This window comes from Brassica napus, chromosome C1, assembly GCF_020379485.1.
Source record: "Brassica napus cultivar Da-Ae chromosome C1, Da-Ae, whole genome shotgun sequence".
Lineage (NCBI taxonomy): Eukaryota > Viridiplantae > Streptophyta > Magnoliopsida > Brassicales > Brassicaceae > Brassica > Brassica napus.
Genome location: NC_063444.1, coordinates 1,919,599 through 1,945,782, shown reverse-complemented (window position 1 = coordinate 1,945,782; position 26,184 = coordinate 1,919,599). Strand labels below are relative to the sequence as shown.

The following is a 26,184-nucleotide window of genomic DNA, read 5'->3' as shown; positions in this document are numbered from 1 at the left end:
TGCTATGAATAGGAAAGAACTAAGAACTGAAGTTTTCTTTCATTCAGCTTCTTGGACAACAATAATTTTGAAAACACAAACAAGCGTAGCAACATGAATTATTTGGAATAGAAAAATATGGTTCGAGAGTTTCGACGAGTTAACGTCTAAAGAATGTAAAACTTACAAAACCAGACAGCGTGGATTATACCCAATATACTTTTGGCAATAGTAGCAAGGAACTTTGATGAGGGAAGGAAGGAACAAGTAACTTTGTCAAAGGTGGTCTCACTCAAGATTTGCAATGACGGCATCAACCACCTGCTGAGTAGTGCTTTGTCCACCAAGATCTTTAGTCCGGCAATTTCCTTCGGAGATGACTCTTTTCACTGCTGTTTCGAGCCGGTCAGCAAACGAAGGAAACTGAAGGTGTCTTAGCATCATGGCTGATGAGAGAAGCAGCGCCACTGGGTTCGCTTTGTTTTCTCGTACTATCTTGTCTTTCCCCACGTTTCCTGCTGATGCACCTTGCTCAAATACCGCATGGTCTGCCCCTACGTTTCCTGTTTTCATGTTCATAATATACAAATTTCAGAACTGTCCATAGTTGTAATTGAGAGTATAAGCAGAGGCTATTGTTACCTCCAGGCATGACTCCAGTGCCTCCAGCAATACCAGCAGCAGTGTTTGCAACTAAATTACCATACAGATTAGGTGTCACCTGCAGAACATTTAGTCAATAAGCCGTTTCAAGAAAAAGAAAAGAATAAAAAGCCAAAGGAAGCTAATGCAAACATCAATCAGAGAAAACATAAACACAGGTTAATAATAGCAGTGAAAGGCTGTCATCCAAGTGAAGAATTAAGCTGTAACACGGTCTATTTATTTAACTGAGAAAGTCTTATTAGCTACACACAGCTTTCTCGCCAATCTATTTACAGCAGAGACGACGAAGAAAGTACTAAGAATACAACTATTAAACATACCATGACGTCGAACTGCTCTGGTTTGGCTACAAGTTGCATACAGCAGTTGTCAACAATGATCTCATTGTAAGTTATCCCTGGATACTTTTTAGCGACCTCTCGACATGACTCCAAGAACAAACCATCAGCAAGTTTCATGATGTTAGCCTTGTGCACTGCCGTCACTTTCTTCCTGTTGTTCAGGTACGCATACTCAAACGCATACTTCGCTATACGCTCCGAACAAAACTTCGTAATCACCTAACAAAAGACAACAAATCATGACATCAGATCCAAGAAATAACCATTTAGCTAATCCAACACTGTTTCAAGAAGCCATGACAATAAAAATCTAAACTTTCAATGAGTAAACTGACCTTAAGACTCTCTAAGCTAAGAGTCCATAAAAATCGAAACTTTTAATGAGGAAACTGATCTTAAGACTCTCAATAACACCAGGAACAACCTAGTGGTGCTCTCTAAGCTAAGAGTCCATAAAAATCGAAACTTTTAATGACGAAACTGACCTTAAGACTCTCAACAACACTATGCACATCTTCTAAGCTAAGAGTCCATAAAAATCGAAACTTTTAATGACGAAACTGACCTTAAGACTCTCAACAACACTATGCGCACATCTTCTAAGCTAAGAGTCCATAAAAATCGAAACTTTTAATGACGAAACTCACTTTTAAAACTCTCAACAGCACAAGGAACAAACCTATTAGTCTTCTCTAAGCTAAGAGTCCATAAAAATCAAACTTTCAATGAGGAAACCGAACTTAAGACTCTCAAACAATACAAGGAACAACCTAGTGGTGTTCTCTAAGCTTAGAGTCCATAAAAATCGAAACTTTCAATTCGGAAACTGACCTTAAGACTCTCAAACAACACTAAGAACAACCTAGTGGTGCTCTCTAAGCTAAACAAGTCCATAAAAATCGAAACTTTCAATGCGGAAACCGAACTTAAGACTCTCAACAACACCTAGTGGTGTTCTCTAAGCTAGGATTCCATAAAAATCGAAATTTTCGAATCAAACTTTCAATGAGGAAACCGAACTTAAGACTCTCAAACAATACAAGGAACAACCTAGTCGTGTTCTCTAAGCTTAGAGTCCATAAAAATCGAAACTTTCAATTCGAAAACTGACCTCAACACTCTCAAGAACACCAGGAACAAACCTAGTGGTGTTCTCTAAGCTACGAGTCACATCAAAATCAAAACTTTCAATGACGAAACTGATCTCTAGACTCTCAAACAACACCAGGAACAAACCTAGTGGTGTTCTCTAAGCTACGAGTCACATCAAAATCAAAACTTTCAATGACGAAACTGATCTCTAGACTCTCAAACAACACCAGGAACAAACCTAGTGGTGTTCTCTAACCTACGAGTCCATAAAAATCGAAACTTTAAATTCGTAAACCAACCTTAAGACTCTCAAACAACACCAGGAACAACCTAGTGGTGTTCTCTAAGCTAAAAGCCCATAAAAATCGAAACTTTCAATGACGAAACTGACCTTAAGACTCTCAATCAACACCAGGAACAACCTAGTGGTGCTCTCTAAGCTAAACAAGTCCATAGAAATAAAAACTTTCAAACAAGAAACCAACCTTAAGACTCTCAACGACACCAGGAACAACCTCATGCTCAAGCCCCGCATACTCCCCCTCAGTATTCTCCCTAATCACAACGATGTCAACGTTCTCATGCTTCGTCGGCAACCCAGGCAAGTTAAAGCAGTTAACAAGCGACGCGAACAGATCAAGCTCCTTCCTCAGCTGCACGTTCAGCGAGCTCACACCGCCTCCGACGGGAGTCTTGAGCCCGCCTTTCAAGCACACCTTGTTCTTCCTTATCGACTCCATCACCTCCGCGGGCACGCGGCTCATCTCCCCGTGGACGTCGTACTTCTCGAAGTAGATCGGCGCGTGCATCGCCTCCATCACCTGCTCGACGGCGTTGGTCACGAGGGGACCGATCCCGTCGCCGGGGATTAGGGTCACTGCGCGTGGGGATCCATCGCCGGGTCGGGGCATGTAGGTCACGGATCGGGTTTGGATGCATGAGGAGGAGGCGTTTGAGTTTCTTGCGAGGTTCTTGAGGAGAGTCAGCGATCGAGGAGACATGTTTTGAGCTTGTGAAAGTTTTGATCTTTTTTTTTCTTTTTTTTGTTTGGCTTTTGGAGCTTTGGAGGCGGACGAAAAGTCGTTTATTGTATAATTTGTGTATATTTGCACATTTGCTCCCTATAAATCTTTTAACCTTATTATTACATTCTCATAAATTAGTTAAGCTTGCAGCACCAAAAGAGTTAACCACTTATTACTCCATAAGATCACCGTTATTTTTTCTTAAGTAATTCAGTAATAGAGTTGTATTTAATTGTTACTCCATTTTAAAGTGAAAAATAGAATGATGAATAAAATAAATAAATTAATAAGTTTATAGAGTAAACCTATTTTTACTCTATCAAAGAGTAAAAAATGAAATAAAAAATGGAATACGGTTGAAGTTCTTTTATTTCAAATTTTATTTTAAAATAAAAAAATATAGTGAAGTTAGAGGTGTTCTTAGTCTAATATCCTTGATTTTGATGATTGTTTCCATTATTATGTGTAAAATGTTACATGAAGAGGAGTATGACTTGCTGTGAAAGTATCTGTAAAAGGATTTATGCTTAAGAATAATCCAGGATATTTGGAAAAAAAAAAGAACCTCCAAAAATCAATGAAGTGATATTTCTTTGTAGGAGAAGTAACAAAATATATAGGTGGAAGTAGCATCTCTTCTTCTTATTTGTTATTGTATTTGTGCTATATAGACGCATATTTGCATGTTGTTGTAACTTTATTGTTAAGGCGGTAGTGATAGATTTGAGGATCAGTATCTTTTCTTGTGTCTTTTGTCTGCAGGCTAGCTGTTTCTTGAAAAGGATAAAGGGTTTGAAGATAGGTCAGAGATGCGAACATGGATAGCCACTAGCTAGTACAAGTATATATTCTTCTCTTCTTCTTCTTTTTTGGTTGCCAAGACTGAATCTGTGTGTTTTTATAAACCTACACAAGTGAAATGTCAACTTATTTTCTACTTTCAAATTAACTGGCACAATTGTTTCGTGTTTCTATATAATACTAGACTAGGCATGTTACGTTCCCCATATTTTCTTGCCATGGCTTCTCTGGGACTAGACTCAAATGTTGCTGCATTTTGATCCCTAGATAACTCTGGAGTCTGGACTTGGATGTTTGAGGTTAGTTCGTTAAAGACAAGTTTCCCTGTGTAAACCATTGAAATCACGGATCAGAGAGTGCTCTATTAGACATTTTTTTTCAGAGTTTCTTCCTATATATATTCACTGAAATGTACAAAGTAATAAACTTAAGTCCCAAAAAGAAAACTGCATGCCTAGATTTTCATAGATGTTGAATGTTTTCATGCGAGGGAAACTGCATGACTAGATTTTCAAAACATATTTAATGTTTTCATGCGTTTTAGTAACAAATAATGGAAGTAGAAGTAGAACATATAGAATAATATTTCAATATGACAATACTTGCAGAGTTTAAGTAGAATCCAGATTACAAATGATTTACAGAAAATAAAATACATAATAAGCATGTTTCTGTATGCAATCGCCTTATTATACAAAAAATCTGCTAAGCCGATGCATAAAACCAGTACACTACTACAAAATGGCATTGACAATATTGTTACAAACGATGCCCCAAGTCTGTGTAATATTTTGTTTCTAACACACTATTAAATTAGTAGAAGAACCTCCACGTGTTCTTACCTGAATGCTTATAGCAAAGGAACAGGACCGGTACTACCAAAAGAGCCTCCCAGCTTGGCTTGAGAAGCTTCATGAACGCTAATCTTGATCGTGCGGCTCTGTGATGATCTATAGATATCGATACATTCCTCAAGATCCGCTTCACACGTCAGAAGAACCCATTCTTTGTCATCATCCAAGTATTTAAGATCAAAGGTTGCAATAATATTGTTATCTATGTTAAAACGCCTAGCAATCTCGTGTTGCAACTCTCTGAATCCCCAGGTAGGAAGCAAAGTAAACCGTACTTTGGCCTCACCGAACGTGGCTTTCACTTTAGATGCTCCTCCAGCTTTCAAGCTCCTACTACGACTCTCCGGCAACCGAGGTAGATTATTCAAAAGAGGATGCTCACTGAATGCTCTGTGGCTAAGGGTTCTAGAGAGAGACTTTGTTTCCTCCTGGTTCACGGTGCGGAGTCTTACCTCGCTACGAGCTCTCTTCAAGATTGCTCCAGCATTATCAGCCATCAGGGTGGATATAGTGTTTGAGGTATTTGCAGTATTGGTGCTTTGATTAGCTCCAGTTGAGCAGCATGTGCTTGAACCAGAGCTGTGGCTACAAGAAGATGATGGTGGTGATGAGGTTGGAGCCACAGCAGGTGAAACACCGTTCTCGGTTTGAGGATTCAAATGACTTGGCTGATCATTGTTCCTGAAGGAAGTGCCAGTACCAGTACTAGATACATTATTGGGAGAGCTTAGTTCAGGGAAACTTGTGTAGAATGAGTCAAGTTGGATAGAGCCTTGAACACCTTGAACAGAGTCTATCACAAGCTGGAGTTTCTTTAACGAGTGCCCCACTTTCTTAATCTTCCTTGAAGGCCATCTTGTTATCCCATGTTGCCTGCATATTCTTTTCAAGGTGGTTGGACAAACTGCAACATAATAATGAACAAAACTTGTTAATCTCAATTCTCTGTCTGAGATACTGATAGATTAAATATGACTAATAACTACAGTAAGAACTCTTGAATCTCAATTCATAAAGTTATTATATATAGACTATGATAAACAGTTGATCTTACCATACATATACTGACTAAATTTTAGAAATCTGATTTTCATGTTAATTTTATTTATAATTTGGTGTATAGAAATTTTTCTTTATAGAACTTAAATGTAGTTTTAAATATAATTTTACTCAATATTATCAAATATAATGAAGTGTTAAGAAAATACTATAAAATATCTATTGTGAATATAAAACAAACGCTACAATATTTTGTTTGTACTTATAATAATTGTATATGTAAATAAATTATTAGTTTATGATTCTAATGGACCATATATTTATATAGAGTTTTATAAAAAAAATATTATCTTATTATATTATCGATCTTTTTTTATAAATTTTACACCGGCTTAATTTTAGACCGAAGAAATTTATTATTTTATCGTATTTATTAACTTATAAAGTTTTCTTACCACCAATGCTCTTGGCTGCATCTTTGAGGCTTCCTGCAAAGTACTGTCTAAGAACTTCTAAACCAATTGTTTTTTCTGTCTTTGTTCTTCTCTTTTCACCTGGTCTTCTACTTCCTAACAGTGTTTGTCCAACACCAAAGGAAGCTGAATCAAAGCTTGGATCAATGTCAAGTCTAAGTCCTCCTGAGTTTGAAGCCTTCTGAAACTGCTCAGCATCTGAAAGAAAGCTACCAATCTGATTGTTGTTGTTGTCCCAGCCAGATGTCAGCATGAACTCTTCTTTTGGCTCTTCTTTCTGATACTCCCACGAAAGCGACACTCCTTTGCCCTTCTCGTTAGCATTTATCATATGAGAGATCCATGAGGAATCTTCCTGAGATATCTCTTCCAAAGGCGAAGGTTTCAGGCTCTCTCCCGTCTCTGCATTCCCTGAGAATAGCAGCTCCTCTCTTACCGGAAACACTACTTCAAGCTCTAGCTCTTTGTCAATGACAAGATTCAAGCTCCTGAAATCCTGCTGCAGCGTCACAGACAGTGACTTGAGCATCTCTTGTTGCGCTTCAGTGTCAAGGCAACTTTTGGGAAAGAAAAACTCCAACACAAACTCAACCGAACCATTGAATTTGTTTTTCAAAGGGACTGCCAAAGCGGCATGTAGGCCAGAGATCTTGGCATGGTGTGCAAGAGGGTAGTTTGTCTTGCTGAAAGTAGTTACTTCAGGGACAAAGAAAAGTTTGGTCGCTTTGAATGCTTTTCCCACAATGCCTTCCCCTTGAAGGAGGTGGTGTTCAGAGCATGCCTCTTGGAAGTTATGACTCTGTTGGTCAAGGACAAAGCATGCAGAATCTAGAGTTGAAACACACTCTGAGAAGTTCTCATCAGAATGCCGGGATCCACCTCTGCCTTGCCTAGCACACGGTGCCCACGTTAAAGCTAGAGGCAGATCATATGATCTGCAGACTGATGTCAGAAAGACTGATACCTCAGGTATTACAGCACAGTAGAACTGTTTATAGACTTGCAGAAACTGAAACAAAGAGCATATGACATTTAGCAACAAATAGTTTTTGTTTATAGTGTGTGTTAACTAGGGGTGGACATTTGGGTTTAAATTAGGATTTGGTTTGGATTATGTTTTCATCTAATATAAATAAGCTTTTCGGTTTTGATGATAGTGTTTGAGATTCATATTTTTTTTATTGTTAATTGTGTTTCTATTAAAAGTAAAAATGGTTAAATATCTTAAATTTTAATATATTAGTATTTTATATATAGTTTAAATAAACACTTCGGTTTTTCAGTTCGGTTTGGTTTAAAACCGAACCATACCAAACCATTTGGGTTGATAAAAAATTTAACCGAATGGTTGGGACATATATTTTGGTCTGGTTTGGGTTCGGATGGATAGGTTCCGTTTGGTTGCCCACCCCTAGTGTTAACAAATGATTTGGTTTTTGAGAACATTTTGACACACCTCACTGCTTGGAGACTCCATGTTGGCTGAACTTCTAAGATTAACAGCCTACAAAACACACAGAAACACTCTTTAGACTAAACAATATACAAACCAAAGCTTCCCAATTTGAAGAATGTGGGACTAAAGGAAGAGAAAAAACACCTCGAGAGCTTTACAGATATTCTCAAGTTCCGGTCTGTAATTCATCTTCTGAGTAGTTGTAACAATCTCAACAACACCCAAACAAATCCCACTACCACTTTCAAACACAGGAAGGGCTAATGAACCACGGACATCACATCTCTGCGCTTCTTTGATGCGTGGATACTCTTCACTCCTGAAGAACCTTACATCAGGTGTCCACTCAGGTAGCTTCCCAAGGAATACACGGCCAGGGAGACCTACAGACTCCTTGGAGTCCTCATCAGCCAAGAAGTTATAAGACACTGAAACATCTCTGTATCTTTTAAGGCTTTTGTATTTTGGGTTGAAGAAGTGTGGCTGCTCCAAAGTGGTGAGGAAGTTCTTGCCTTCTTGTTGAATTGGCACCCATATCTGTATGAGGAAGTCTTTGTCCTGCACCTTAAGACCGTTTATAGCTTGAAACAGTCTATCTTTGACAGATGAAGAAGGGCCTTGGCTTGTTCTTGGAGCAATCCAATATCTTCTACCTCTCTCGGTTTCTTCAAGGAGAAACTTCTCAGCTTGTGCTGAACTCATAGCTGCAGACTGGTCAAAGGAGACTTGAGTCATCGGCTGATTGGTGAGATCTTCCATCTTGAGAAAACCTGGAGGCAACTTTCTCCCTGTGTCTTCGTTGGAGATGTGATCCTGAGAAGGGTTCTCAGCAAATTGATAGCCATAAAGAAAAGAGTTGTTGTTGTTGTTGTCATTCATGTTGGTAGAGCTAGGAGCTTGGTGTCCAGACGTCTGCTTCAAGCTCTTACCATCTGTTGTCTCAAGCCAACATCCATCAAAGAAGAGTTCTTCCATGAAGTCCATATCCATAGCCGTCTCAGGGAATGCACCAAAGCTAGGATTGGGTAAGAAACCACCATCTCCACCACCACTACCCTCCATATAAAAGAATCTCTTCTTTCTTTCTTTCTTTCTTCAACTCAGTCTTGAATCCACCAGAAGCTTAATAAACTTCTTACCTTTCTCAAAGACTTGTTCTACATGAACAGACAAAAACAAGCTTCTTTGAGGTCTCCCTTTATCTGCAGTTAAAGGTTACAGAAAAATGATCAAAACCCAACACAGGAAGAAGAGAAGAAGAAGGATAAAAGCAAAACTCAGTCTTTGTCAACTCCAAGATCAAAGGTGCATATCAACATGTATATAATAGACTTTAAGAGAGGGTTGTGAGATCACACAGAGAGAGGCTATAAAAATATAAAAGCTAGAGAGAGTTGACTTGAAATCAGGTACTAACATCAGCTTCAAGTACAATATTCCCCAATAGATATGGAAACTTCAAGAGGGCCAATTATTGAGCCCTTTAAAGACAATTCAATTGAAATGTTCAGCAGACAGTAAATGCCACACAGAAGAGGAAAATAAAAAGATGATGGAATTTTATAAATTAAGAATCTAATGCTTCATGACATCACTTTCCAAAGAACAAAAAAAAAGAGAGAAAATCTTATGATGCTCCATGACAAAAGTATCCAAAGAACAAAGCAATCTTCCAATAAAACCCCAGAAATAGTTAGTAACTACAAATCCCACAAAAAGAAAAGAAAAACAAACTTACAATTTATCAAGATTCCTTGAGAAAGTACAGAGATTTCAAGAAATAAAGGGAGAAGTTGACTTTGGGTGGGTTTCAAACACTCATAAGAAGTAAATAAACTGACAGAACTAAAGATTTAGTTAGCTCTGTTTTCAGTTAGAAAGAGGTTGTTTGGTCTCTGTTTATTCGTACACAACACACATAAATGATGAAAAGATTCTCAGGAAAAACCCAAAGAATAAAAAGCTGTGAAAAATTCTTTTGCTCAAATAGATGATACTATCATCACCACTTCTTTTTTATCTCTCTTTCTTTCTTTCTGGACACAAGTAGGTGATGAAGGGTTATATCACTCTATTTTAATCTCACCATGTGGGCGTGCAGAATCTTTCACAAGAACAAAGTGGACCACGATTTATACCATCCAATAAGATCTCTATACTGTCTTTTACCTGTAGTAAAAAAAAGAAGAATAATTTTATTTTCTCTGTTTTTCTTCTGCAAAAAAAAAATGAAGTTGAAGTTGGGTTTTTAACAGCTGATATGTTATGATTGGTCTCTCTTAATAATGTAGTTGGTGATCTCTTGTTGAGATTCTTTTGCCTCGTTCAAACTTGCAAATTAGTATTTTTAAAATATTAATCAATTAGATAATAATAAATTATGATTACGTAAGCCGCAGATGTGTACTTTGTTCTGTTTCGTTGGTTAAACTTTGATCTGTATCAATGAGAGAGGGAGAAAGATTCTTGCAGACAATGTCTGTCATGTTGAACAGGTTTCATTAATAATTTGACCTTAAGATTCTTTCTTTAATTTCTCATCATAAAAACAATAATCCTTTGTGACCTCAGCCCTAGTTTTAAAGTTTTTATTTGTTTGTTAAAAGTTTGAAATTTTCTTAAAATGCCCTTTTGCATAAATAATGGCTCTTTATTACTCTTTCCCTAATTTGGTTTCAGAGTTTTCCATAGTGTCACATTATATTTATGTTATACAAGGATGCAAATTAGATAATTACCCAGTAGTCGTTCTTATGCTATACGATTAAGTTTCGTATTGATTTCAGTACCAACAGGTTATGTTATATATATTCATTAAAAAATTAAACTTTAATGCTTTTCTTAAAGTTAATTCCACGCTTTTGAATGACCTCCATGTGAGTCCGGATTCATGGAACAAGATAGTGAAATAGGTAGTTTTTTTTACCAAAAAGGGTAGGTTTCTTCTAACTGTACAATGATTCATTAACTAGCTAGCTGACTACTGGTTTAATTTAATTTTAGTTTCTATGATAAAAGATAAATCATATGCTTCCTTGCAAAAACTATAATGAAAGTGAGTTTTCACTTTGTTCCTTACCAAGAAAGGGATAACTCTAATTAGTGTAATAGTGTGGCCAAAACTAATCATTAAGAAATAGTGTATAATTAATTTAGTTGGTAATCAAACACAAAAATCTATATATTGATAAACAACATTTTCATCGTTTCTGCTAGGGGTGTCAAAATGAGTTATAACTCATGAGCTGACTCGGTTCAATTCGATTTTTTACGAGCATGAACTCTATTTTTAGGATCATTTAATAAATGAGCTTAATGATCGAGCTTAAATTAAATCACGAGCTATATGAACGATCTTTAACGAATACAAGCTAACTCATCAGCTTGGTCTTTTGTTATACTATTTATATATATATGTAGATGACTTCTATTTTTCTTATGTAAGAAAAGATACTTTCCATATTAATCATATTTATCTTCTAGAATTAAAATGTAAACCAAATTTTTTTAAATATATATAAAATGTAAAAGAATATGGATATCAATCCTCATGATATCATATATTTATAGAATTAAAATGTAAAACAAAATATACGTAAGATTCTGATACAGAATATATATCTTTATGATTTGAATAAATGAAGACTCTGAATGAATCATCTTAAGACTCTTGTGTGGAATAGATTTTTGGATCACTAATTTAGCTTTTATTTAATTTATTATTAGGTTTTGGTTTTATTCAGTATCTACATTAATGATTTTGATTTTTAATATTTAAAATTTAAATTATATTAGAAATTAAAAGTTATTTTGTTCTATATTTTATTTATAAATATTTTTACAATTTTTATTTTTATTTTAGATTTGATTGCAAGTTAGCTTATTTAACTCATGATCTAGATGAGATGAGTTAGAATTTATATATGGAAGCTCTATAATAAATGAGCTGAGCTGGGTTAGCTCATGAAAGATCTGAGCTCACTATGAACTGAATTGAATTGAGCGAGCTAGCTCATTTTCACATCCTTAGTTTCTGCAAATAAAAAACGGCATTTAGTTTGAAGAATTCATCATTTTCGAAAATAAATACATTACACTTTTAAATTATCAAGAAGACAACCCAATGATATTCTCTATGCTATTACCCTCCTTAATTAATTGGGTTAGACTTTGTGAATAACTTTTGGAGATGAAAAGTAGCCATGTGACCACTAGGCATAAAAATTCTCCGTCTTTGCCTAATAGTATATGACATTCAAAATATTACTTACCAGGGTTTGGAGGATGTACAAATTAAGGTTACTTTTAAATAATCTTTGTATTATATGTTTCTTAAAATGAGATATGAATATATGATGCATGGAGAATTAAACAAAGTCTTGGGAAAAACAAAATTTGATCTTAACTTTGGAATTTGATTTTGATATCGCTGATTGAAGCAAATTTTGAATAAAAGAAGTTTTTAAAACTATCTTGTTTAGCTGGGCATTGGATTCTTCTACTATAAGAAGAAGAAAAACATTTAATTGTTGCAAACACAAGCATACTTAAACTGGAGAAGATATCATGTAGAAACAAACACACAGAAAAGCGATTGTGAGGAATACTCGTGTGGTGAAAGTAAATACTTAATCCAGAACGTGACAGGAGATTGTTTACAGTGTAAACAGAAAATATTTAAGAAACATGAATGCTAACTAGATCAAAAGACGCAGAACTCTAGTAAATTAACCATGTACGTACGTATAAACTTCTGTTTAGGTATAATGTACGTATAATACTCTTTGCCACTTCAACATGTACTTCAACATGTACTTTGAGAATTTCAACATTATGTCATGTATCGTTCCAAGTCCAACTATACGGAAAATCGATCCTGCAATCCAGTCGTACACACATGTTATTCCCAAATTTATCATTTATAAAGATCATCCATTAGAGAATGATGAGTATGAATCGTACATTCTAGAATAAATCTAAAATAATCGCCTAAGAGCCAGGCTTTGAAAGGATAGAAAGATGGGTTAAGATAAGCCACTTTGCTCCAAAAAGTAAGGATCAAACGGCTCTCAGTAATCTGAGGAGCCACCGTCCCTTCCTCGTCGTCCGATCCCCGACTCGCCGCTTCCAAGACCTGACTTAAAATGGTCATTTACTATAACCTCTCTTACTTTAATCTCCATTAGTCAGGTGGAATCCTTGTGTTTATGATAACTTATAAACTCTCTCGTACATACTTAACTATCGAATTGTTAATATACTAGTTATTATAAGAAATATATTGTCGTGCACGAAAGCTCTCTTTATTTTTATCAATAAAATAAAATAGCACCAAATTTATCTTACTGGAATTCTTTGTCTGAATCCGGCCGACCCTACACATGTCGCTTTTCTCGAAACACTAGTTTCACTCCTTAATTACATGATTTAACCTCCTTAATTATTAGTTAAGACTTAGTCGGAAGACATTGATATTACAGTATTTAACATCAAAACTCTGAACGTCATGTATTGTATTTGTATATAAGTGATCTATGTGTAATGTGTATGTACATGCAAACTTGTTGACATAAATTTGCAAGTGGAACTAAATCTTTAAGGGAAATGTTAAATAGGATGTAACTACTTTACTAATTATCGCATAAGTACTGCTTGTTTAAAAGATATAAAATAACATGAATACAATATTATTATGTAGGAAAGCCAGCGATAATGGAAGATGATGTCACGCCGTTTAATGACTTTTTTAAATGAAAGCCAAGTGATTAAATATTGCTTTGTTTCGCCACCCCCTGTGGCATCACACTAGAAGTTAAATAGATAATTGTTATGTAATTACAATTTGCAATTTCTAATTTCGAAAAAAAAGTTTGCTTAGGTGTAAAGCCTGGATTAAAATATAAATTAATCCCGCTCAAGAATCCACTTAATCTATTTTGATTAGTTTAGTTAATTATGGTGCAATATATTCATATAAATAATTATATACTCCCTTTTTATCTTAAAAACATAATGACGTGCTTACGAGATATTTTGAATTTCTAAAAAACGCGCTTTTATAGCGATTCTTAGGCGATAAGGTTTTCTTCTTCTCGCCGCCGGTGACGGTGCCTCACGCGCCGAGCTGAGAACTCTCCCCCTCTTCGGTCTCCATGGATTCACCCTCTCCGTCTCTGTGCGAACCTCCCTGGCCCCCAGACCTGTGTGTCGTTCATCGTGAATCTCCCTCGTCCGATTTAGTTCTTAGATCTCCTGTTTTTCTTCACCCGGAAGCTCCTCCGTGTCTCGAAGATGGACCACCGCAACAAATCTCACCGTCGATTCAAGTTATGGCCCCTACTTCTTCGCCTTCTCCGGCCTTGTGGGTCTCTAAATTGAAATCCTCCTCTCACAATCTAAAGAAGATGGCTTCGCCAACCTTTTCTGCGGATGGTACTCCCATCGTCAAGGCACCTGACTCAGTAGTTTTCCGTCCTTCTCAAACTTGGAAGGGTTACTTAGTGGCCCAATTCCATGGTACTCCACCTTCCACTGCAAAAATCTTTTCGGATCTTAACCCAATATGGGGTAAGCAAGGCAGAATCAAAGTGAAACATCATTCAAAAGGAGTGTGTATGATTTTTATTCCATGTGAGGTTACTAGAAAATGGGTGCTTGATGTTGCCTTTTGGCACTCTGGAAACTGCTCCTTCACAGTTACAGAGTGGTCTCCAAATATGGTTTTATCCAAAATGAAGCTCGAGTATGCTCCAGTGTGGATCCTATTTAAAAACGTTCCTTCTGAGTTGTGGTCTCTGGAAGGGTTTAGTTCTTTTGCTACTGGAGTGGGTTTTCCAGTCCAATCGGAGTTTCCAAAGCTCAAACCTTACACAAATGGTATTGTCAAACTGAAGGTTGTAATCAAATTGGATGGGAAGAAATCAAAGTTTGTCAAAGTAGTTGACAAGATGGGAAACTCAGTTAATGTATACGTTGAATATCTGAAGCTTCCGCCTAAGTGTGGGTTGTGCTCTGAGTTTGGACACTTCGACCTTAGATGTCCCACTGCTTCATCCAGAGTTTTGCCTCCAAGGTTGTCGGATCAAGGCTCTAGCGCTGGAAATGATCTTCAAATTCCTCTTAGCTCTACCAATACACCTTCAAAAAACGCTCCTCCCTCTCCTCATGTGTCTTCTGTTGCTGATACGTCTGTTGGGGTTTTGAGGAAGTCGGTCAGCCTTCCAAGTTCTCCGGTTGGTTCTGTTAATACTGAGACTCATGCTGGATCTTCTAGATGGATCCGGGTAGGAGCTAAATCTCCTTCTTCTAAGGCCCGGAGGAGCATGTCCCCAATCTCCAAGGCAAAAATTCTTACTTCTGCTCAGTTTAGTTCAGAGGAGGAATTGATTTGTGCTGCTCAGAAGGTTCTTAGGAACCGACTCGCTGATGTTGTAATGGATATTCCTCCCTTCGCAACCGCTGCGGATAGGAAAATTTTCAGAAAACATCAACGTCATACCTTCCGCAGTCTGTGTGAAGATGAAGGTGGTACCTCCGGTTCAGGTTCATCTGTTAATAAATCTCAGGATTCCATTGCTTTTGGTTCTATTGAGGCTGTGCTTCCCAAGCAAGCCTCAATTTTTTTGGAGGCTTAGTGCCTCGTTGCCCCGCTTTTTTGTCATTCCATGAAGTGTTTTTGTTGGAATATAAGGGGCCTTAACGGCAATAATCGGAAATTAAATGTGCAGAGGTGGATTCGCACCAACCGGCCTATGATTGGCGGTTTTTTGGAAACTCATGTGAAGCAAGAAAATTTGAATAACCTTATCTCAAGCTACTTTCCTGGATGGTCTTTTGATTCAAACCATAGTCCGGAAGCGGAAAATGGACGTATTGTGGTAATTTGGAACCCGGCTCTCTCTGTTATGGTGTATTTGAAGTCTCCACAGATTATGGTGTGTGGTGTTTTTGACCCAGTTACGCAGACAGCTTTCACGGTTGGATTTGTCTATGCTTTCAACGAGAGAAGTGACAGAATCTTTCTTTGGGATTCTATTCGGCAGTTATCAAATTCATCAACTTTGCGAAACTCTCCTTGGATGATTCTAGGAGATTTTAATCAGGTTCTTGCTGTCTCCGAGATATTTTCTCTTTACCCAGTGGATATTTCTGTTGGTGGAATGGTGGAGTTTCAGGAATGCTTAAATGATAGCTATCTCTATGATCTCTCGTATCAAGGATGTTTTTTCACCTGGACGAACTGTAGTCCGACTGATCCAAAGTCCAGGAAGCTGGATAGAGCCTTGATTAATGAAGCTTTTCAGGATAAATTCCCCAATGCAAATGCGGTATTTGACCCTCCAGGAAGTTCTGATCATTCCCCATGTATTGTCACGATATCACATGACTCGCACCGTAGAAGATCAAGATTCATGTTCTTCTCCTTCTTTGCCGGTCATCCTGATTATCAGCAGCTACTGTCTGAGGCATGGACTCCTTCTGGTCGGGCAGGCTCCGCTATGTCTTCTCTCTATCAAAAGTTGAGAGCTGCAAAAATGATCTGTAAATCTCTCAATCGATCTGCCTTTAGTGACATCGAAAAGAGAACGAAAGAGGCTTTTGATGACCTTCAGCGCATTCAGCTCCTTTTGCTTACTGATCCAACTCAGGCTTTGTTCGAAGATGAAAGAAGGGCTCGGGATTCATGGTTGGTTTTAGCAGCAGCAGAACAGAATTTTTTCAGGCTTAAGTCAAGAGTGCGTTGGACTAGTAAGGGAGATCTCAACACTGGATTTTATCACAAGTGTGTTAAGGCAAATCTCTCCAGGAACTTGATCCATTTTCTCACAGATGCAAATAATTCTCGGGTTGTTGATATCCAAGAAATGAAGAATTTGGCGGTCAGTTTTTATTCTCTGCTGCAGGGTCGGTCTAATGTTGCTGTCACTCCGTATACGGTAGATCAAATCAGATCTATTCATTCTTTTAGAACCACCCCTTCGCAGAATGAACGTCTCTCAGCTATTCCCTCGGATGAGGACATAAAAAATACTCTTTTTGCCCTGCCTAAAGACAAAGCTCCGGGACCCGACGGGTTCTCGGCAGAGTTCTTCAAAGCTTCTTGGGACTTAGTGGGTGAGGATTTCACTAGAGCAGTGAAGCAATTCTTTTTGGAGCCTGACATGCAGAGACAAACGAATGCCACTGTCATTTCCTTGATCCCAAAAACGCCTGGTGCCTCTTCTTTGTCTGACTTTCGACCTATTTCACTTTGTAATACTGTGTACAAAGTCATTGCAAAGTTGTTGGCTGCGCGGCTGAGGATTATTACTCCTAAGGCTGTTCAAAGGAACCAAGTGGGTTTCATCAAAGGAAGGCTATTATGCGAGAATGTTCTCCTCGCCTCAGAGCTAGTGGCAGATTTTCACAAGAGTGGAGCAACAACAAGAGGCTGTTTGCAAGTGGATATTACTAAAGCATATGACAGCATTGAGTGGGATTTTGTCTTGAATATCCTTCAAGCTTTCGACTTACCCCCTATTTTTATCTCTTGGATAAGGCAGTGTATTACCACCCCATTTTACTCAGTGTCCTTAAATGGAGAACTAGCGGGTTTCTTTCCGGGAAAAAAAGGATTACGACAAGGAGATCCTATCTCCTCTTCACTCTTTGTTATGGCCATGGATATTCTATCAAAAGATCTAGATACTGCAGCCAGAGAAGAGAAATTTGGTATCCATCCTAAATGTTGTAATCCTTTGGTTACCCATTTGAGCTTTGCCGACGATCTTCTCATTTTTTTTGATGGCTCTTCCGAGTCCTTGAGAGGTATTATGACGGTTCTTAGGGATTTTCAGAGAAGATCAGGGTTGGCGCTGAACCTTAGAAAAACTTGTGTTTTTGTTGATGGAAATAATTCGGAAGCAGCATCAGCTCTAGCATCTGATTTTGGGATTGTGCAAGGATCTCTTCCTGTTAAGTATCTTGGAGTCCCCTTATCGCCTCATAAGCTGAGACGCCAGGACTACCAACCTTTGGTGGATAAAGTTAGAAGCCGGGTTTCTTCATGGACGTCTAAACGGCTCTCTTTTGCCGGCAGGCTACAGCTGATTCAATCAGTTATTTACAGCATGATCAACTTCTGGTCATCTATCTTTCCCCTGCCGAAGGAATGCTTGGATACTCTCGAACAGATTTGTAATGCATTCCTCTGGACAGGAGCACCTAATTCGGCAAGAGGAGCAAAAGTCTCATGGGAAGCTGTTTGTTTACCTAAAGAGTGTGGAGGGTTGGGTTTGCGTCGACTTGCTGATTTAAATCAGGTTTATGGAATCAAATTAATATGGTTTATTTTTGCTGGTTCTGATTCGTTATGGGTTGCTTGGGTTCGAGAACATATTATAGCTGCGAGACTGTTTTGGTCTTTTGATTTCTCAAATGTGGGTAGCTGGATTTGGAGACGTCTCATGAAGCTTCGAGATCTAGCAAAACCCCGCATTCTCTGCCATGTTAACTCTGGTTCAATTGCGTCCTTTTGGCATGATAACTGGACGGAATTGGGGTCTCTTATTGATATTACTGGAACGCTAGGACCTCAGGTCTCGGGCATTCCTATTGAATCTTCAGTTGCTGAGGCGGTGGTAGCAGGTGCTTGGAGAGCTCCTCGTTCTAGGAACCCGACGTTAAGACTACTGCGTCAATCCTTACCTTCGCAGGCTCCAGACATTTCTTCCTCAGAGTGTGACTATTATATGTGGAGGAACTCGGTAAACGACCCTCCATCAGGGTTCTCAGCTTCCAAGACTTGGTTTTCCCTAAACCCTACTCCGCCCTCAGTGGCTTGGCACAAGGTGGTCTGGTTTAGCCAAAATATTCCCAAGCATTCTTTCATAGTATGGCTTGTACTTAAGGACAGAATGCTGACTCGTGACAGATTAAGATCATGGGGTCTTGTGGTTCCCGAAGAGTGTCTTCTCTGTGGTCATGCAACAGAGACGTCTAAACATCTGTTTTTTGAGTGTCACTTCTCTATTGCAGTGTGGGGAATGCTATTATCTAAACTCAGGCTCACCTTTCCTACTTCTTTGGAAGAGATTGTTCCTTGGCTCACTTCAGTCCCCTTGCGTAAGAAGATTAAAGCTATCTTGAAATTAGTTTTCCAAGCTTCTGTTTATTTCATTTGGAGGGAAAGGAATTCCCGTCTTCACTCTGCTTTACATAAGCCACCTACTCTGATCGTCAAAGAGGTTCAACTCCAGGCTCGGGCAAAGCTTCTTGGTCTTGACAGGGAGAGAACTATCGGTACAACTTCTCTGCGACAATATGAAGAGTCATATTTGTATATATGGTTTGATAGATTCCAAGCTTGAGAAGGGAATCATCAGATCTGCTTCACAAAAGTTTCACATTATATTATTAAGTTCCTTATTATGCTGTCTCTGTAATTGTCGATTTCTCTAGTACGAGTTACATCTGATGTAAACTTTTACCCTGATGGGTTTATTTGGAAAGGATGTCCAGTTAAAAAAAAAAAAAAAAAAAAAAAAAAAAAAAAAAAAAAAAAAAAAAAAAAAAATGACGTGCTTACCACATTATCAAATGGCTATACAGTTTAGTATGTATATATACTCTTCCGTATATATCTTGTACTGACAGCTTTCTAATCTCACCTTGATTACTTTTTTCATTTCGGATCTGAATTTAACTAATAAATTACAGTTTGCAGTACTTAGAGACATGATGTTTAGTCAAAATATATTATATGTAATACAAATTAATATTTAGATTTCATATTTCGTTTATATATATTATGAAGATAAAACAACATCGTATTGCAGATCAGCAAGCATGCATCAGCAATCATGGATCCTTAAATTTCACCCTATATATATATCACACATTTCTTATGAAGTCACCCCAGTTAATGTGTATGGATTATATAATGGTATTCAGTTGTAGTACTGATTTAGAATAATGATTTTACAAAATAGAATGTCATCTTTGTTCTTGTTCATACACAAAGCCAATCCTGTATTAGAGAGTATAGTATTACAAATGATGCAATGCTTTTATCATTTTCTATAAAACATATGGGTATAATCTCTGGTTATCATAATATTCAACTAATTTTGTTAGTGTGAAAATTTTAGCAATGTTGTTTTTTTTTCATAAACCACTCTACGACCATAAATTAATCAGTAAATAGGATTATTGTCAATATCTCGAAATAAATATTTTATATATAGTTAAAAATCGAATTGTAAGACGTTTTCTATATTAACTGCTATAGATTAATGCATGTCAAATGATTCACCACTAAATAAATAAATATACTGATTAGATATATTTAGCCGAGTTTGTCTTTTAAAACTAATTTTCAGCATAGTGCACCATTTTCTGATGGGGGGAAATGCTTATTGAAGATGCAAAGAACGTGTAAGGAGAGAAATCGGTCAACTTCATCTTACGTAAGCCTTCATATCTAACATTTTTAAACATACATAAACAATTCAAACAACATATAAAATAATATGATGCATATGTTATATTTTCTTTTGTCAACATGATGCAGATGTAGACATATATATGAAAATGAATCAAAATACGTACGTGAGCAATTTTTATTTTTCTCACGCGCGTATGATTTGCACGAGCCAGTAGAAAAATCAAGAGATATGGAGATTAATCGTTGATTCATGCGCATAGGGAATTTTTTTTTTGATAATATTTGCAATTATACTAAATATGTTCCATAGATTTTTAACGAATTGAAAATCTCAGAAGAAGGTTCTCGTTGTTATTGTTTTTGATGAATTTATATATACCAACATGCATTGCTGTAAACGATAACTATTGTTATAAAAAGGGAGGTAGTAGTTGAATATTCACGAAGGTTGTGTGTCGCACTAGTTTGATAGTTCCTCTGTTCCTAGAAGGAGAATTTTCTGAAGTTATTTTTTTGTTCCAAAATAATATTTCTTCCGTTTCATATTGTAAGTAGTTTTAGAAAAATGTTTTTGTTTCAAAACGTAAGTAGTTTTCGTATTTCTAGGTAACTTTTACATTTATTGAATACAGTGTGACCAATCAAATTAAATAGACTTATTTTTTATTGGTTAAATTATATTCAACCTATTTATTATAAAATACTTTTTAAAAACATAATAATTTTCTTAATCTTCGTGATTTTAGCCAAAACTACTTATATTATGAAACGGAGGGAGTAGATTTTTTAGAATTTTAAGGTATTTTTAGTAGTTAATATTGATAAATTGTATGCTATTAAGAAAAATTAATTGAAAATATTTGAATTAATTAAATACTATTTGTTGATAGTTATTAGAAAATGTATAGTGAAATAAACAATAAATTTAGTTGTAAACATTTATTATTTTTTTAATATACGTGAATACTCTATAAAATCTGTCTTCGGATTAAATACTTGTTTAGCAGCTTCGAGAAGATTAATTGAAAACTGTCTCGGATTAGGGTTCGTGCATGTTGTAATTAGTTCCGCGTGCTTACCTATAATGCATCTGAATCTTCAGATTACTAGTAATAGTTTATAAGATTCAATTATATAATGTTAAAGCTAGCTGTTTTTTTTAGCGGAAAAGATTTTAATCGTATAGTGAGATCGTGGTGGGGTTTGAGATCACGTCAAACAACAAAACTTGGCAAAGAATAATACGAATTAAGCTTTTGCGAAATCAATTTTGTTATAAATATATTACGATTACAAATGAAGAATTAAACATATTTATTTATTAAGCATATGTAGACAAGAATACACAAATATCCCAAATACATTATATATCCAAATAATTAAAACACAACATTCAACAACATCATCCTAGATGTATTAGAAGCAAACATCCAATATATATAACTATAGATAACATTTACGAATTAAAGTCCTAACCTAAGATCTAATGAACATCCTGATGTGTCCGAAGAAGAGAGATCATGTGTTGTTACAGGAACATTCAGATCCAACGCACCAACGAGCACTGTCTCCCTTTCCCTCTCCCAGCAGTGGTACCTCATGTGACCTCTTAAAGCCTGACCATTAGAGTACACTCGAAAACATATATTACTACACTTATGATGCTCCGAAAACGTAACCGTCTTCCCCTGATGATGATCTTGGTTACTAGTTACGGTTACTGGATCATCACCGGTTACGTTTGTGATCGCGAAACATCCTTTAACGTTCTTGTGACTCGCTCTGTGTCCTCCCAAAGCCTGATGCGATCCAAACACTTTCTTGCATCCTCCACACTCGAACCGCTCACCACTACTACTTGGAGATAACGGCTTGGCTTCAGACAGCATTAGGAGATACGAAGCGACTTCATAATCTTCCTCGGACATAAGTGAGAATCTCTGGTTTAGATGTTTTGACGATGATAAAGTTCGGGTGGGGCCACGGTGGTTAGGAGGAGGGTTGATGCCACGCCATTGACGCTCAGGGTGACATCTCATGTGACCAAAGAGAGCTTTCCATGACCAAAACGTTTTGCCACATTCGGTACACGGACGTGTGATTTTGGGAGTGTTTGGGTCTGGCTTAGTGTATTTTGTTTTTTTTGGTGAAGGACTAGAGGTTGATGCAACGGTTCTGGTGCGTTTCTTTCTAGGGCTTTCATGGTAACTTGGAGATAAAGCAAGTTGGAGATTTGGATTAGTGAAGATAGGGATGATCGCGTTAGAAGTAGGAGGAAGTTGATTGTGAATCATTGTGATCACGTAGAAAAAGTAACTGGAGAAAAAGTAAGAAGTGAGAGACATGATTGCGTTTAGTAGAAAGAAGGAGACGGTTACGTGGAGTGGAAGTTATGGAGAGACATGGAGACTGTTAGCGGTTTACTTTGTAAGGAAAAGAGTTATCCCCTTTTTGCAGTTTTCAACCCACGTTTTTGTCTTATTTCCGTCGGTTTTGCTGTTTCAGTTACAGCCCCAACATCATCACAACATATACAATGTTCAAATTAACTTTCCATTTTATTTTTAAATCCAACCAAAAAAAGTATAATAAATCGACATTACCAGACCAAATAACAATTTCAAAGAGAAGTTAGTCAAAGTGTCTATACATTGGAAGGGAAAGTTAGAAAAAGTTTTTTTGAGGTAGATTGTGTGAGAAGTCACTGGCCGATACTCCCCAAGAGTCTTTCTACAGCAGCGTTAACGTTGCCGTTCGTTGCACGCAACGCCCTAATGTTATCTGCTCTGTCAAAGAATCCCATTTCCTCTAGCTGTTGCAACTGTGTGGCGTATAGCTCCTCAGGAGGTACTGAAACCACAAAACAAAACACATTTAAACAGAAAACCATCTCAAGTGTAGATTACATTATAATCAGAAAAAAACAAATATGCGAAGACAGACAGAGAAGTGAGTAGCACCATGAAAGCATATAAAAGCGATAATGAATACACTCTAAGTGATAAGGCCTTTGAATTGTGGATGTAACGATTAATATTTTTAATTCCAAGAGTACCTGTGGTAGTACTCCTATTTCCAGATAAAAGTGATTGCTGCAGACTCATCATTTGCTACGGACAAAAACAAATCCACAAACATTAGGCTGGAGAAGCTTCATCACATTGAAATAACTTAAAATACCAAAAAAAAAACTTTTGTGAAGAAGACCATATGCATAATAAACACAGTAGAGGCACAATGTGAGGAGGCTGAACAGACCTGCATTGTCTCTGGGGAGCTAAGCATACGAAGGAACTCCGGATTCTGCATCATCTCCCTCACCTGAGGACTTGAATCCATCAAGCTTTGGAGTTGTGGGTTGAGACTCATGATCTGGAATTGAAAGATGTCATCAATAACAACCAAGGCCTAAATCATATTAATCCAACCAAGAACTGGTTCATTTAAGAGACATCTGGAGTGGCACCAACCATTGGATCCCCACCTAGCATGCCTAGTCCACCAAGGCCTGGGGCTCTAGTATCCCCACCTGAATTCGTCCTCCCAGAAGTAGTTGTCTGGCCTGTCAAGTAAGAGCACAGAAACGTTCAGTCATCTTTATTACGTTATTATACAAAGTGCTGACTAAAAAGTTGTTTACTTAACCATTAATGACAAGGAACTCTGAGAACTACAACAACCAATTACTAAACCACATTGTTCCTGAACTAGTGCGGTAAACATAAGCGGTAACCAACACATAGTTATGAACAATCCCATATCTCATCAATTTTATAAGCTTTGAATAGATTCTGTTCAACAAGTACTAAGTAAAAGGAAACTAAAACTAAGAGAATATAGTTTCATACCACCTGCAGCACCCCAAGGATTTGGAAGTGGGTTTGTATTCGGCACATCATTCCCTGTGCCTGTTTCAGCATTGGTTGTCATGAGACTGTTAGAAGCATCGACATTGTTTCCAGCATTCCCTGACATTGTTGTAGCGTTCATCAACGGTTCCTGGACATTCTCATACATCCTCCTAAGCATGTTAAACCCCTCAGGGGTAGCTTCAATATTACTCATCGCCCTATCAGTACTCCGCGTCATCTCACGCATAAGCTCAGGGTTCCTCGCAGCTTCCAAGCTCTGCCTAAGGACGCTCGGGTCGTTGAGTATATGGCCAAGCTCAGGGTTGCGATCCACAAGCTCGCGCATCTGAGGGTTGCTCATTATCAAAGTCCTCATTAGCTCGGGGTTGTTCATAATGTTCTGAATTGCTGGTGCGTTCATCATGTCTTGAACCATGTTTGGGTTCTGAGCTAGCTGCTGCTGTGCTTGCTCGAGATCCGGAAGTCCAGCAGCTCCAAACAGCCCACTAGCTAAAGGGTTATATCCAAACAAAGATTCTCCTCCAGTGTTTGAGGCAACCCCTCGAGTAACACTGGGTGCAGTAGTTTGGCTCCCAGGAGGTGCAGAGCCTCGAACCATATGAAGAGCGTGATCCGCCTGTAAGCCTAGAGTTAACAGGGCAGTAAGGTTCATGAGTCAAACCATACAATTTAACTCGGCTTCTCCGCAGCCGACGGCCGCCGTTAACAGTAACAAAAATCTCTAAATATCCCTGTCTATGTTACTGTTAGAACAGCACCCTAGTTGTATTGTTCCGCAAGTTACTATTTGGAACCTTAATCCGAACCATCTTAATCGTTTTATATTCCCAAAGAAGCTTCTTTTATTGTTTTCTTGAGTTTGAAAACCACAAAAGGTTAAGTCTTTGAGGATTTTACCATAGCTAAGGAGCGTGTGATCATCTTTGAGGATGCGTCCCTTGTAAATCAAGCGCTGCTGGTTAGCTGGGACGTCGCAGTTCTGAGCTACCAGAGCTTTGAAAGACTCTACGGTTGATTCAAGGCTCGTTCTCACGATGAATTTGGAGCCGTTGGTGCACCTCACGTTCACAGGAACCACCTCTCCTCCTCCTCCGTCAACGACGGTTTGTGGCCCGTTCGAATCTACTTCCCCAACCATTAGGAGATTCGAGATCAAACAGAATCGATGTGATCATGACGAGATTGCAACTCTCATGATAAAGGTCGGGTCGGGTCGGTTTGAGTCGGGTCTTAACGGTTCATATCCTTCTCAGAATGCGTGCCACGTGACGGGGTGGAGCTCAACACGACATCGTTTTAACGACCTCTACGTTTTAAACCGTTTCCGGTTTAGGTTTAGACTGCTAAACCGTACTAATTCGTGTTTGAATTGCAAAGAGCTTTGTTTCTTGACCAGTGAATCATGGATACAGTAAGGGTTGATAATTAAGATGGAGATATGTTCTTTATAATTCATCAAAATTAACACCGAAATTAAAAGTTTAAGCGCATCCAAAAAAACCAAGAAGAATGATTTTTATGCTTGAACATGTTAAAAACTTTGAATTGATGAGAGGCTCGAGAAGGTAAAATACGTTTCCCCTGCTCTTATATAAATAATCTGATACAAGAAAAAACAATGTTGTTGAAAATGGAGGTATGCCACATTATACTATATATTCATAAAACTTTAAACTACTACTTCAGACTAAACCAGATATTTTTAGTATTGCTTCATAGATGGTGACCTGAGGAGAGAGCATATAGGTGGTCCACTGGAAAAACTAAAGACGTTTTTGGAAGTGGATTTTCATCATTCCATTACCCAATTTCGGTGGAGCTTCCACATAACACTCCCATGATTTACAGTATTGATATTGGACATTTGATAATGCCTTTGTTTCCCCATTTTCTCTTCTCAATTTGACATATCTCTTCAGTCTTCACTTTATCCTTTTGTATACTTCATCGTGCGTGCGTGCGTGGCCACGCGTTCTCGAATAATAAGAGAACGTAACACGTTTGTTTTGATGCAAACTTGTCTCTCCCTCATAACGTGTAACAAGGTTTAAAGTTTTGCCTATTGGACCAGCATCTGAAAAGCATTAAATTTCGGTTTGGGTGGGTGGGTATATAAATGACAAATGAAAAGAATAGTCCAATAAGTAAAACATGTTTGGAGCTACCTATGTGAAACAGTTGAAAGATTTTTTAAATGTGGAA

At 37.6% G+C, this 26,184-nt stretch overlaps 4 protein-coding genes across 9 annotated transcripts; all 4 read right to left on the bottom strand.

Annotated features, from left to right (window-relative positions):
• Positions 1 to 20: 20 nt before the first annotated feature.
• On the bottom strand, positions 21 to 3,148 carry LOC106375262 (isocitrate dehydrogenase [NAD] regulatory subunit 1, mitochondrial). The gene is made up of 4 exons (XM_013815131.3): positions 2,564 to 3,148; positions 966 to 1,205; positions 622 to 700; positions 21 to 542 (listed from the first exon to the last, which is right to left on the bottom strand). Exons 1-4 carry the CDS (start codon positions 3,077 to 3,079, stop codon positions 268 to 270), a joined length of 1,110 nt encoding a protein of 369 aa, XP_013670585.1. The 5' UTR covers positions 3,080 to 3,148; the 3' UTR covers positions 21 to 267.
• Positions 3,149 to 4,477: 1,329 nt separating this feature from the next.
• Positions 4,478 to 9,896, bottom strand: LOC106375260 (protein NLP2-like). 3 transcript variants are annotated; one of them, XM_048745117.1, is made up of 5 exons: positions 9,773 to 9,896; positions 7,831 to 8,888; positions 7,687 to 7,734; positions 6,213 to 7,239; positions 4,478 to 5,662 (listed from the first exon to the last, which is right to left on the bottom strand). In XM_048745117.1, exons 2-5 carry the CDS (start codon positions 8,746 to 8,748, stop codon positions 4,755 to 4,757), a joined length of 2,901 nt encoding a protein of 966 aa, XP_048601074.1. In that variant the 5' UTR covers positions 8,749 to 8,888; positions 9,773 to 9,896; the 3' UTR covers positions 4,478 to 4,754. The 3 variants fall into 3 exon arrangements, with proteins under 3 accessions (XP_048601074.1, XP_013670582.2, XP_048601073.1); XM_013815128.3 differs by lacking the exon at positions 9,773 to 9,896 and adding an exon at positions 9,425 to 9,741; XM_048745116.1 differs by lacking the exon at positions 9,773 to 9,896 and adding an exon at positions 9,104 to 9,327.
• Positions 9,897 to 19,261: 9,365 nt separating this feature from the next.
• LOC106375137 (zinc finger protein ZAT3-like) lies at positions 19,262 to 22,459 on the bottom strand. The gene has a single exon (XM_048745115.1). It carries the CDS (start codon positions 22,453 to 22,455, stop codon positions 21,574 to 21,576), a length of 882 nt encoding a protein of 293 aa, XP_048601072.1. The 5' UTR covers positions 22,456 to 22,459; the 3' UTR covers positions 19,262 to 21,573.
• Positions 22,460 to 22,647: 188 nt separating this feature from the next.
• Positions 22,648 to 25,562, bottom strand: LOC106372774 (ubiquitin domain-containing protein DSK2b). Of its 4 annotated transcripts, none has more exons than XR_007318245.1 (6): positions 24,880 to 25,562; positions 23,962 to 24,606; positions 23,595 to 23,672; positions 23,369 to 23,482; positions 23,166 to 23,220; positions 22,648 to 22,960 (listed from the first exon to the last, which is right to left on the bottom strand). XR_007318245.1 is itself a non-coding variant. In XM_048745114.1 (6 exons), the coding sequence occupies exons 1-6, from the start codon at positions 25,118 to 25,120 to the stop codon at positions 22,812 to 22,814; spliced, it is 1,296 nt and encodes a 431-aa protein (XP_048601071.1). In that variant the 5' UTR covers positions 25,121 to 25,550; the 3' UTR covers positions 22,648 to 22,811. The 4 variants fall into 4 exon arrangements, 2 of the variants coding, with proteins under 2 accessions (XP_048601071.1, XP_048601070.1); XR_007318244.1 differs by having other exon boundaries at positions 23,959 to 24,606; positions 24,880 to 25,558; XM_048745114.1 differs by having other exon boundaries at positions 23,581 to 23,672; positions 24,880 to 25,550.
• Positions 25,563 to 26,184: the final 622 nt, after the last annotated feature.

Bases quoted from the DNA above. Each gene is read 5' to 3' on its own strand.
- LOC106375262 (XM_013815131.3), bottom strand. From the start codon at position 3,079: ATGTCTCCTCGATCGCTGACTCTCCTCAAGAACCTCGCAAGAAACTCA. The intron at 1,206-2,563 runs GTTGGTTTCTTG...GTCTTTTGTTAG, and splicing joins GTGTCGTTGAGAGTCTTAAG to GTGATTACGAAGTTTTGTTC. The intron at 543-621 runs GTAACAATAGCC...ACATGAAAACAG, and splicing joins CACTGGAGTCATGCCTGGAG to GAAACGTAGGGGCAGACCAT.
- LOC106375260 (XM_048745117.1), bottom strand. From the start codon at position 8,748: ATGGAGGGTAGTGGTGGTGGAGATGGTGGTTTCTTACCCAATCCTAGC. The intron at 7,240-7,686 runs GTGTGTCAAAAT...TCTTTGTTTCAG, and splicing joins TGGAGTCTCCAAGCAGTGAG to TTTCTGCAAGTCTATAAACA. The intron at 5,663-6,212 runs GTAAGAAAACTT...ATTATGTTGCAG, and splicing joins TGCAGCCAAGAGCATTGGTG to TTTGTCCAACCACCTTGAAA.
- LOC106375137 (XM_048745115.1), bottom strand. From the start codon at position 22,455: ATGTCTCTCACTTCTTACTTTTTCTCCAGTTACTTTTTCTACGTGATC.
- LOC106372774 (XM_048745113.1), bottom strand. From the start codon at position 25,120: ATGGTTGGGGAAGTAGATTCGAACGGGCCACAAACCGTCGTTGACGGA. The intron at 23,483-23,580 runs GTTGGTGCCACT...TTTCAATTCCAG, and splicing joins TGCTAGGTGGGGATCCAATG to ATCATGAGTCTCAACCCACA. The intron at 22,961-23,165 runs GTACTCTTGGAA...TTGTGGTTTCAG, and splicing joins AAATAGGAGTACTACCACAG to TACCTCCTGAGGAGCTATAC.